We start from the raw sequence: 12,317 nt of genomic DNA on the forward strand, positions 1-12,317 counted from the left end.
ATAGGTATCATGTTATAATTTGAATACCCCCCCCCCCCTCCCAGTAGTAGGCAAGATCAGGGGCTTGAGTACAAAGCTGGCTTGAGTTGGAAAGGTGAGAGAGGCTTGAGTGGATGAGAAAAGGCTGGTTTGAAGGCCAATTTGAGTGTTGTAGAGCAGAAGAACGTTTTGGGCAGGTTGAAAATCTGTCTGAGTTCATACAGATTTCCCAGGGTGAAGATCTCATGTTGTTTAGTGAACCGGTTTCCAATATTGCTTTGAGTGTTCAGACTCAATGAATTGGTAAAGTGGTGTAGCGACCAAAAGCAAATTTTATTGTAATGTAAAAGTTTTGTCTAAGTTTAATATCTAATTTGTCTTGTTAAGGACACTCTCATTTCTTTTGGCGCCATTTGAGATACGTCACACAGTATAGAAAACGTATCACTTATTTATTCCCCCACTGAGTAAGTAGTCCGGTTTCTATATCATTTATTTACTACTTATGAATGGCCTAGAAATATTTGTATACATAAATGAGAAGATTTCTAGTCATGTTGAATTGTTTTGATATGGTTGTATAATACATTTTTATCCAAAAGCTCTCATTGACTCAATCTTATACCTTGGTCACATTTTGCCCTACGGCGGCCATACGGTGAGTCGAAAACAGCAGTTTTAATATTCTTTTGTCCAACTACATATACATGATATAGGTGGTTTGAATTAAAATTAATAAAACGGCTGTTTTCGACTTGCCGTACGGCCGCCGTAGGGCAAATGTGACCAAGGTATTAGTAAAATAGTTCACCCATATGCAAAGTAGCCATGTTAGGCAAGGTCATATGGGTAGGCCGTTAGCGTCACTTGCATCTTATTAGCCTTCGAGGTTCCAATTTGGCTTTAGCAAGGTCATTCAGTTTGTACGTGGCAAGCTTTACTCCTTTATAGCTCAAGGTATGTTAATTATATGAAGATTTTAGACGATGATTACTATATATTTATAATAAGTGTTTAATTCTTCTTGACAGTCATCTATTTAAAAGAGTGACCGAATGTCGCATTAGCTGCCTCTACAATTTTTTGAGCGTGGCACTTAGCCGATGGTTGTATACCTTGTATTAATTAATGTATCTATTGGAATTGTAATTCATACTATATTTTGTCTCTTGCAAAATAAAACTTTGATACAACTATTTTAAGTTATACATGTACATATATTTCTTTTTGACAAAAAACATTCGAGATTGAACGATTGATTATTGAATGCCATACCGTACTCATTTGTTTGTTTGTTGAAATTGGTTTTCAACTCGTAGTCTCTAGTTTGACACGATTATTTAGACTATTAATATTTACAATTTAGGAAATATAACTTGTGTCTGTAATTAATTAAACTGTTCATGTTGTTTATTTAGCCACTACAAACGTCATAATTTTCCGGTCTACAGTGATCGACTATATAATGCACATCTCTGTCATATGCATGTCCGCCACATATAGGGTTGCGAAGAGCTGGAAACTTCCCGGAAATTTTGGGAATTTTCCATGGAAAGTTTCAGGAATTTTCAGCCACCAAGAATTTTGGGAATTTTCCTTTTTTTACACAAAGTGAAGAATTTTATTTTTAAATACAAATTATTATTGAAATGTTATTCTTTCCATGTGTATTCAGCTGTTCTTCATTCTTTTATATTGTTCAAGAGTACAACAGAACCAAGAATTTTATTAAACTGCATAAATTCATTATTCATGCAGTGTGTGTACATGTAAATATCCTTTACAAGTATAACACGATAAGGCATAACGTACAAAATGAAGCTTATCAATTCTACATGAAAAAAATAAAAACACATTTGTAAATGATAATTTTCTGAGTTTCTGTGAATGTCAAGAGTTTTACACATGTACATGTAAGAACCAGTCTTCCATTTACCGTTGCATAATATCATGTTAATTGAACACAAAGGCCCTAATTCACAAAGGTGGTTTTGAAAACCCACGGTTGAATCCATGGTTTATACAGATTTCCTGTATAAATTACGCTTAATTAAGCGCGTATCGGGCGCGTGGATAACAAATGTCCAATGCTGGTGCGCCCTTTTGTCACAGTGCGCCAAATTGACGCCTGTTACCATGGTTAGATACGCTATTTTATTCACGAGTCAACTGTTTGAAGAGTGGACTCATTTATTCAAAACGGTGGACTTATGAATAAAATAGCGTGGATAACTACGGCAACAATTTGGCGCACTGTGGCAAAAGCGCGCATCAGCATTGGACATTTTGTAATATACGCGGTAAAATGAGCGTAATTTATACAGGAAATCTACATTAACCATGGACTCAACCATGGGTTTTCAAAACCACCTTTGTGAATTCGGGCCAATGAGTCTAGAAAGCCCTGCATCATCATCATAATCAATTGACTTTATTGGAGTTTGGAATATTCACTTGTAACAAAAGGTTCACATCTGCTTTTACCTTTGAAAGTTTGTTCGTGTTCAGGGAAAGGTCAAGAAACAATAGACAATGCTGATTGTGTCCCAGTGATTTCGGATGGATGGTCCAACATCAGTGGAGAGGGAATTATCAATTACATTGTCTCTACCCCACAGCCAGTGTTCCTCAAGAGCACTGACACAAAAGACAACAGGCATACATCAGAATACATTGCCAATGAGTTGGAAAGTGTCATTGCTGACCTTGGCTCAGACAAATTATTTGCAGTTGTTACAGATAATGCTGGAAATATGAAGGCTGCATGGGCCAACATTGAAGAATATCCTCACATCTCATTGGATGTGCTGCCCATGGGCTCAGCCTTCTTCTTGGAGATATCATGGGCCTGCAAACAATGCAAGTCTTGTACAAGAAAGCAAAGCGAGTGGTGAAATACATAAATTTTTGACAGGTTGTGTCTGCTAGTTTCAGTTCTAAACAAAGCAAAAAGAAGAAAACATTGAAGAAGAATATCCTCACATATGATCCATTGGATGTGCTGCCCATGGGCTCAGCCTTCTTCTTGGAGATATCATGGGCCTGCAAACAATGCAAGCCTTGTACAAGAAAGCAAAGCAAGAGGTGAAATACATCAAGTTTCGACAGGTTGTGTCTGCTAGTTTCAGTTCTAAACAAAGCAAAAAAAAAGAAAAACACATCTCTGAAGTTGCCAAGCGAAACCTGATGGAGAGCAGTTGTCATCATGTACAACAGTCTAGTTGATGGCAAGGAGTCTCTGCAGGAACTGGCTATCTTGGACTCTCTGGATGTAGATGCTGATATCATGAAAGTCTTGCTTGACAATGTCTTTTGGGCCCGTATCAACAGTAGCCTGAAACTACTGGAGCCAATCGCTTCTGCCATAACTGAGTTAGGTGACCAGGCAACTCTGCCTGATATACAGAGGCTCTTTTCACAAGTGAAGGATGGAGTTGCAGCTGTACTGCCCCAGACCCCGCTGATGAAATCAGAAGAGAAGGAAGTTCTTGGGTTCCTTGGAAAACGCCAAGAATTTTGCCTTAAACCAGTGCATGCAGCAGCATACATGGTAGATCCAAGATGTCGAGACCAGCCTCCTCTCAGCGAAGATCAGACAGGCAAAGCCTACATGGTCATACAAGCTTTGGCACATCGCTTCCACCTTGATGAAGGCAAAGTGATGGCCAGTCTGGCCAAGTATTGATCTAAGAGTGGCTTGTGGAAAGGACCAGGTGTCTGGGCATCGGCAAAACACATCCCCTCTGCTACATGGTGGAAAGGGTTATGTTCTTCAGAGGCATTACCTCCTATCGCTTCAGTGCTACTGCAACTACCACCCACATCAGCCTCAGCCAAATGAAACTGGTCAGTTTTTGGGAGTACCCACACCAAGCTACGCAACAGGCTTACAAATGATCGAGTGGAAAGCTGGTTGCTTTGAGTCCAGGATGATGTGTCCACTCAGCTTCAGTACCATTCTGAAGATGAAGAAGCAGCAGTTGACAGTTCAAATGAATCTGATACATAACTTTAATGAAGTATTGGCTAATGAAGAAAGTCATACACAAAAGTAGTGCAGACACTATGTATGGAAAGGACTGATATATCCATTTTATTTCTTTTGTTTTGTTTTTATCGTAAATTGTGGCAATGATGAAAGGCTTGCATTTTAAGTTGTAACCAATGCATAATTCATGTTAATTGGCCATTATAGAAAACATGGTCGAGTTTGAACAAACGTATCACAAACTAAAAACAAGTATATTGAGTGGGATTTCATATTAAACTTTTCATCCATTTGTTGGTTTTTAAAATCTTGAGCTTTACCAAGAATGCATTTTACTATTTATGTTTGCAACTTCAAGTACACTCAAAATTTAACATTACATGTAGTGCTGTCCAAATACAGCATAAAGTTGATGTCCATAATTTTTACCTGAATTATACTGCCCTTGTGACCCATCTTAATTTTGTTTAAGATTTCATACAACTATTATATGTGATTTGATAATTACTACAAAAGAAGCAGCATTGTTACTTTTAATATGTGTAGGCAGTGTAGATTCCGATAAAGAACATTATTGCTTGCTGCATGTGGTTTATGAATTAAAGTGTAATCTAGCAATTCAAGCAAATAAGTTGTCAAAGACCAACTTTTCAAGTATAAGAAAAATAAGTCAATCACATTCTTAGTCTAACTTTTTCAGTAAAGAATACGATGTACAATGGATGCTCGTAGCCAAATAGGTTCAACTTTTTAATAAACATTTCCAGAAAACATTGCTCATCTGTTATTTTTTTTTTTAAAGACTGAGTGACGTGATTTAAGAAAGGTTTAACTTTTAAAGTACCGTACATGTACATACAAAGATACATGTATATGGAAAAACTTATAAGATAAGTGACAAGTATCAAATAGGCATTAGTATCCCATGAACAATATCCCTATCACAAAGCATGTGTAATTTAGCCATCACAGAGACCATTCAGCCTCTACATAAAATCATCCATTCAAACGCTTACAGTAAATACAGTTTTATTTGGAATCTATTACAATTCTGCCTTGTCCGACTGTTTAAGCACGATATTTAGCTAGAAATTAACTGACAAATTCACAATCAAGCAACATCTGCCCGGGTACTCCATTATTATTGATGTATATTTATTTGAAAATCGTTACTTTATGAAAATTCCCAGCACTCCTTGAAAATTCCTGACATTTCTTGAAAATTCCCGAAAAAATTGCAGAAAATTCCCAAATTCCCTCAAAATTTATGTTTATTCCTAGGGAAAGTTTCCACCACGAAAATTTTCGTGAATTTTGCAACCCTAGCCCCAAGACTAGGGTGAGTTCTATTCACTGATAATATTTAACAGTTCATGTACAGCGTATATCACATTAAGATTACGATATCTCTATGCAGTTAGGAGTCGGATTAGGAACTATGAATTATGATAATCTTTTTATGCAATAGAAAGTTGCAATACTCGATATCAATGTATAATTTTTTTTTATAAAAGAAGTACATGTGATAGATATTTGTATTATAATGCCAATTATACTATCTGATTCATTTAAAATACTTTATTACATTTGGTGGAATATTAAATCCATGTGATATGTTTAATTTGTTTTATTCATGGATTGAATATAACTACAAGTTAATTATTGAACTGCATTCTAATTTACAGAAAAATTCATTTTTTCTTGGCTGATGCCATCCAATAGTAATCACATTATGATGATGTATTTATGATATTTTTGTATATTTCTGTACCGTGCAGGGGTCTTTGGTTTTTCCCCTATGAAATAAATCATCAACCAACTACTACAGCTTTTGATGACTTCGTGTCCTAAGTTTTTGTCGGGTGTAGGAGCCTACCATAGCTACCCGACCCTTCAGTGGGAACTAGTTTAAGAAAATTTGATGTGAACATGATCTTACTTACCAATAGAAGGTGACTTATAAGGATACTTGTCTGGTAGATCTACTCTGACTTTCCATATCCCCCCTTCATACGGTGCTACAGAAACAGAGAGGCAAAACAAAAAAAGATATCACAAATAAAATGAGATAGAAATATTTGATAGATGTGACAATTTAATTAGAGAAAGAGAGAGAGAGTTGGACGTACAGTAAGAGTATATTGAAATACAGAGTAAAAGGTAACAACACATGAACCTGCTACCAAAAATTGGGGAGGATTATCACAAGGGAAAAATATTTAAATAAGCAACATATATTGTGTAAGGCATTTGTTTGCAGCACAAATTGAAATGATTTTAAATGAAGTTATTAATGCCCTTCTTGCTGTGGATGTATCAAAAGAACTGCAAAAAACATCCTTGTAGTCTTGAAATTTGGGTTATATATATTTTTTTTACACAAGCTAAACACTGTTCAATAATTAAGAATGTTGATGACATTTCCTCCAATAGTACTCCATTTTCTTCATTTTTAATTGTCTTGTATATTCTTTATTCTGTTTTATCACTGTTTCCACTAATACTAGCTTTAGTAGGATAAAGAGAAACATGCAAATCCTCACTGTATAATTACTATTTAGAAGAAAAAAACAACTTTCCCATAAAATGCATCCAAACTAAAAGCATCAAGTCTACAGTATTAATAACCGGAGAGGGATTTGAATACACTGCAAATATTGTTTATTACATACAACTGAGAGGTCATAAAACCTCAATTGAATCCTCTACCCTCTCTTGAAAATATCAGACAAAATTTTATGTTTGAGCAATATTTTACATAGGCTTTAGGTTGACATTTCAATAGAACCCATTATGTCCACTGAAGAGTAAATCATTGTGTCAGTGCAAAAAGGTTTTTAGTGCTATCTACACGTATCATCAATGTAAGGCCTTCTTGTGGGAACCCAGTGAAATGCAATATGACATAACAAAGGACACTGTTTATTCTAAAGGTATAACTTATTCCAAGTTAAATATACTTTTATAGTTTGACACAATCTCCTGCTACAATGAAGTTCTTGTAATTATATATATTTCTTTAAGGGAGTGATATATAATAGAATATGAAATAACAACTGAAATAAAATTTTAAGTACTCAGATGGTCAAGAGCAAAAATTGGGTTTTATCTGAGTGTGGGGGATGGAGCCACTCTGAACATGCACAACAGGTTCATTTTTATTGAATTGTATATGCGGACATCAAGTTCCAAATGTCAAAAACACTAATCATTATAATCATATCTACGGCATTTTAATCTGGATTTTAGTGTGTCCTATAATTCCTTGAATCATTTACACCTTTTCAGGGAAAATCAAGTATAATGGAAATATATGAATATGGTATAAATTATAACAATGAAATACATCGAGTAGGCCTACATACATATTTTGACATAATTTTAGAAAGCCTGAGGAAGTTCTAATGTACAACATCTACATGTAAGTAGTGTGTGCTCTTCAGGGTTTACTGTAGGTTTATATGACATTACATTTTCACAACATACTTACTTCCTTTAGGTCCATAGAATTTGACAATGAATTCATTAAGCCCTCCTAGAATGGTTACTTCTTTTTTTCCTTCAATCCTGATGCAATTGTGTTAAGGAAAGTAGTATGTAAACACCACTTGAACCATACAAGTATAGCATTATCTATCTGGTAAAGATAATCAATAAAAATATCAATGCTTCACAATAGAACAATTAACTTCACAAATTCAAATGCTGGAGAGTTTAAAGAAAGAGAGAGAGAGAGATGAAAAATATTTCATGGTAACCTTGATATGTTTCGTGATAGGTAATGCCAACGTTAGCCTCACCAGTCACCATTTTCAGAACCCTGAAGTTAACCATTGTTGTTGTGAACTTGGCATTGGTTTTTTATTTTTTTTATTTTGAGGTTTTCTGACTGCTTGCAAATTGGAGGACATTTGCCATGGACATTTTCTGGCTGACCTAGCTAGCATGACTATCTGGCACTCTTGAAGAGTTTTTCCAATCATCAGACACATTATGCACATATAATGTATAAAGCCAAGTAAAAAAAGAAAGTAGTTGATTGTCCTCGCGCACGTTTATTTTGGCCACCGCATGAAATTTTTTACAATTTTAAAAAATTTGCTAAAAAATATCAAAAAGTGATGTTTTTCATTGGCGCCCGCACCCTTTTTTGATTGCCGCATCAGTTTTCTTGATATTTACTATTTTTGGCCGCTGAAAAGCGAAAAAAAATACACACAAATGACAAACGATTTGCTCTCATCACTCTTGCAACGGCCTAAAACAATTGCCAAGTCCGATATCACCGTAACTGGAATAAAGACAAAAAATCTGGTTTGGTTTTTCATTGGTACTCTTGAAGATACTATCCTAAATTAGCGAGAATATAAAGTTTGCTAACTCGGAATAAAATCACAGATTTCTTCATTTTTAGTGCATTTTCGGGGACCCCACTTCCTGAATCTGAACTAATCTGTCACATGCTTTGGAAATATGGTGCAGATAAACACAATTTTAAGGACCTAACTTGTATTTTAGCAGGGATTTTTGGTGAGTGATAGCGCATGTTGATGTGATCGGTGTGTGTTGCGTGCTTGACTGTGATGGTGTTGGGTGTGCTGCGGTGAGGATGTGATTGACTGTGCTGGCGTGACATGCGTGTGAAATGAATAATTTTATGATGAGTTATAACGTTAGCTATCCAGCGGCAATGCATTGAATATAAAAACAAATATATATATTTTCAAGTGAGTTATTTATCATCAAGAAATTGAAAATTATGAAAAGGATTCCTGTAAGTACCAATTCTGTTGAAATTTGATAAACTTCATCCTTCCTTAATATGCTTAAGCTATTCAATTTGTTAGTTATTAAATACGTATAGATCTAGAGTTCTACATACAAATATTGAAATATCAAACATTAAGAATAAACCATTTAACAATCAATAACAAAGAAAAATAAATAGCATTTAACAATGTTAAACATTATTTAAACGAATATACAAGCAAAACAAACTGCGATGCAACCACATGTATGGAGAGCCAGTGGTGCCACAACAGTTTGTCCATAACACTTAGGGCTGATTCCTTTGCAAATAAGAATGGTCATACTGGTGGACCGAAGCAGTGACAATGCACAAGTAAATTGGCAATGTTAAAAGACATAATTATAAAAGGGTATACATTCTACATGATGGAGTTGCTTGCTTTCAATAGTTGAGACTGGATCGATCATAATCTTTTCTATGACTGGGGACAGGGCAATCATAATTTGTTACTTCTACCTAGACATTAGCTTTACCTAAACTGGGTTCCAAAAGAAACTTATCAAACTTCACAAGCAAACTATGCAAATTTGAGGGGCTACAGCCTCTTTGTGATTAAACCAATCTCTTAATTATTGATATGTGCTTGGTAAAGATTACTGAAGCTAGCTTGTGTCAAAATTTTGTTAATTTTGACTCAGTGGAATCGTGTAGTGCACTTGTGAAGTTTGATAATTTTTTTTTTGGAACCCAGTTTACTTTCTCACTTGCCTGATCACAAAAGATACCAAATAAAGGTATTCTTCCCTGATTAGAAAACATCAGTACCTGCCACAACAACATCGGTAGCACTCAGTAGACCAAGTCACATCTTTTGCCAGAATGTTGTGTAAAATGTTGATCCAAGATGTAAATAACATGCCGTAGCGACATGAGGCATAGCAGAGAAATAACCGGTTGTAACAGGGCCTCCATATAAAGCGCATTGTTAGCATTATAACGTTTCTGTACAGCTGGTACAGGTGTTTTACCAGTGTAAATGTATAGTACCGTATTTAACTTGTCATAGGCACTTGATACACATGCATTGGGTTTGAAGCCGCCCCTGACGCCAGCTTTGGAGCCTCGGCTCTTCCACGCCTGCCATTTAAAGCCGCAAGATCTTTATCCCCTGATACACATATTCTGAGGCCTAGAATTGTGTGTCTACACATCGCCTATTCATGTGACAACAGTCCCTGACAATTCATATGAATATTTTTATTGTTCTCAATTCGATTTATTAGCTATAACCATTGTTCACCATTTCTAGTACAGTGGTCAAGCTGGCCTGAGTCCACTTAGGGGTGAAGCACCGATTGCAGGACTGACGCCAGCTTCAAACCACATCCAGAAGTGGACTCGGTCCGAGCTGTCATCAGTTGGGCTTTTGAAAATGGGGGTGTTACAAATAAGCCTCCGACGCCAGACTTGGTCCACTCAAATAAATGTATGTGTGTCTCCACCCAAAGATGCAAAAAATATTTTCATGATCAGTTGAGTGCAAATATTCCTATCTGTTTGTAGTAAAACCTGACCCAGCCAGGTCAAACTGGTAATGAATGATATCTAACAAGATAACCTGATTCGTGATACTGTCAGGGCTTTATGAATTGAAGTGATAATCATCTACATGTACCTCATACTGAATGGGGGCATCAACTTCCTCCAACCAATTAGGTTATTATTTCTTTCATGTGTTTGTCACAATCTAAAAGATTTTAACTCTGCATGCATACTAGTAATCATGCTAATTTGAAGATAATGTTCCTGAACTTCATGTAGGCATACATAAACTTGCACAGTAAACATACATTGTATACATTTATTCAAGATGGTTTCCACACTGTGGTTGGGTAGAATTAGTGCTTTATGAATATTTAAGTTCAAGTACAACTTGAAAATAAATGAAAGTAGCTGCAGTAAACACTGATTAAATGAAAAAGTCTGTAAAATCCAGATCAATTGTCATCATACAGTACTGTAAATCTAGTAGTTCTTACAAGTCGCCTCCTCATCTTAGTCAAGGCGCCTTGGAGATGTCACCTTCTGGCCCTCACATCGTAGACAAGGAGCCTTCGCGAGTTTGTACAAGCCGCCTTGGCAAGTTGGTACAAGTTGACTTCTCGTCATAGACAAGGAGCCTTGGTGAGTTTGTTTGTACAAGTCACCATCTTGTCTTAAACAAGGAGCCTTGGTGAGTTTTTAAGAGTCACCTTCCTGTCTTAAACAAGAAGCCTTGGTGAGTTTGAACATGTAATAGTCACCATCTTGTCTTAAACAAGGAGCTTTGGTGAGTTTGTACAAGTCACCTTCTTGTCTTAAACAAGAAGCTTTGGTGAGATTGTAAAAGTCACCTTCTTGTCTTAAACAAGGAGCCTTGGTTAGTTTGTACAAGTCACATTCCTGTCTTGAACAAGAAGCCTTGGTGAGTTTGTACATGTAATAGTCACCATCTTGTCTTAAACAAGAAGCTTTGGTGAGTTTGTACAAGTCACCTTCTTGTCTCAAACAGGGAGCCTTGGTGAGTTTGTACAAGCCGCCTTGGCAAGTTGGTACAAGTTGACTTCTCGCCATAGACAAGGAGCCTTGGTGAGTTTGTACAAGTCACCATCTTGTCTTAAACAAGGAGCCTTGGTGAGTTTTTAAGAGTCACCTTCCTGTCTTAAACAAGAAGCCTTGGTGAGTTTGAACATGTAATAGTCACCATCTTGTCTTAAACAAGGTGCTTTGTTGAGTTTGTACAAGTCACCTTCTTGTCTTAAACAAGGAGCCTTGGTTAGTTTGTACAAGTCACATTCCTGTCTTGAACAAGAAGCCTTGGTGAGTTTGTACATGTAATAGTCACCATCTTGTCTTAAACAAGAAGCTTTGGTGAGTTTGTACAAGTCACCTTCTTGTCTCAAACAGGGAAACTTGGTGAGTTTGTAAGAGTCACCTTCTTGTCTTAAACAAGGAGCCTTGGTGAGTTTGTACAAGTCACCTTCTTGTCTTAAACAAGGAGCCTTTGTGAGTTTATACAAGTCACCTTCTTGTCTTAAACAAGGAGCCTTGGTGAGTTTATATAAGTCACTTTCTCGTCTTAAACAAGGAGCCTTGGTGAGTTTGTACAAGTCACCTTCTTGTCTCAAACAAAGAGCCTTGGTGAGTTAGTACAATTCACCTTCTTGTCTTAAACAAGGAGCCTTGGTGAGTTTGTACAAGTCACCTTCTTGTCTCAAAGAAGGAGCCTTGGAGAGTTAGTACAAGTCACCTTCTTGTCTTAAACAAGGAGCCTTTGTGAGTTTGTACAAGTCACCTTCTTGTCTCAAAGAAGGAGCCTTGGTGAGTTTGTACAAGTCACCATCTTGTCTTAAACAAGGAGCCTTGGTGAGTTTGTACAAGTCACTTTCTTGTCTTAAACAAGGAGCCTTGGTTAGTTTGTACAAGTCACCTTCTTGTCTCAAACAAAGAGCCTTGGTGAGTTAGTACAAGTCACCTTCTTGTCTTAAACAAGGAGCCTTGGTGAGTTTGTATAAGTCACCTTCTTGTCTCAAAGAAGGAGCCTTGGAGAGTTAGTACAAG

At 36.5% G+C, this 12,317-nt stretch overlaps 1 protein-coding gene across 1 annotated transcript in view; it reads right to left on the reverse strand.

Moving 5' to 3' along the window:
* LOC129257260 (ubiquitin-conjugating enzyme E2 H-like) overlaps nucleotides 1-11,330 on the reverse strand; it is a 34,356-nt gene extending 23,026 nt beyond the window's left edge. Inside the window, exons 1-3 of the mRNA XM_064095971.1 lie at nucleotides 10,970-11,330; nucleotides 7,458-7,547; nucleotides 5,911-5,985 (exon numbers count right to left, since the gene is read on the reverse strand). Of these exons, the coding sequence (XP_063952041.1) occupies nucleotides 5,911-5,985; nucleotides 7,458-7,547; nucleotides 10,970-11,330 (526 nt within the window). The remainder of the gene's footprint in view (nucleotides 1-5,910; nucleotides 5,986-7,457; nucleotides 7,548-10,969) is intronic.
* Nucleotides 11,331-12,317: the final 987 nt, after the last annotated feature.

Source organism: Lytechinus pictus, chromosome 3 (genome assembly GCF_037042905.1).
Source record: "Lytechinus pictus isolate F3 Inbred chromosome 3, Lp3.0, whole genome shotgun sequence".
NCBI classification, from domain to species: Eukaryota; Metazoa; Echinodermata; class Echinoidea; order Temnopleuroida; family Toxopneustidae; genus Lytechinus; species Lytechinus pictus.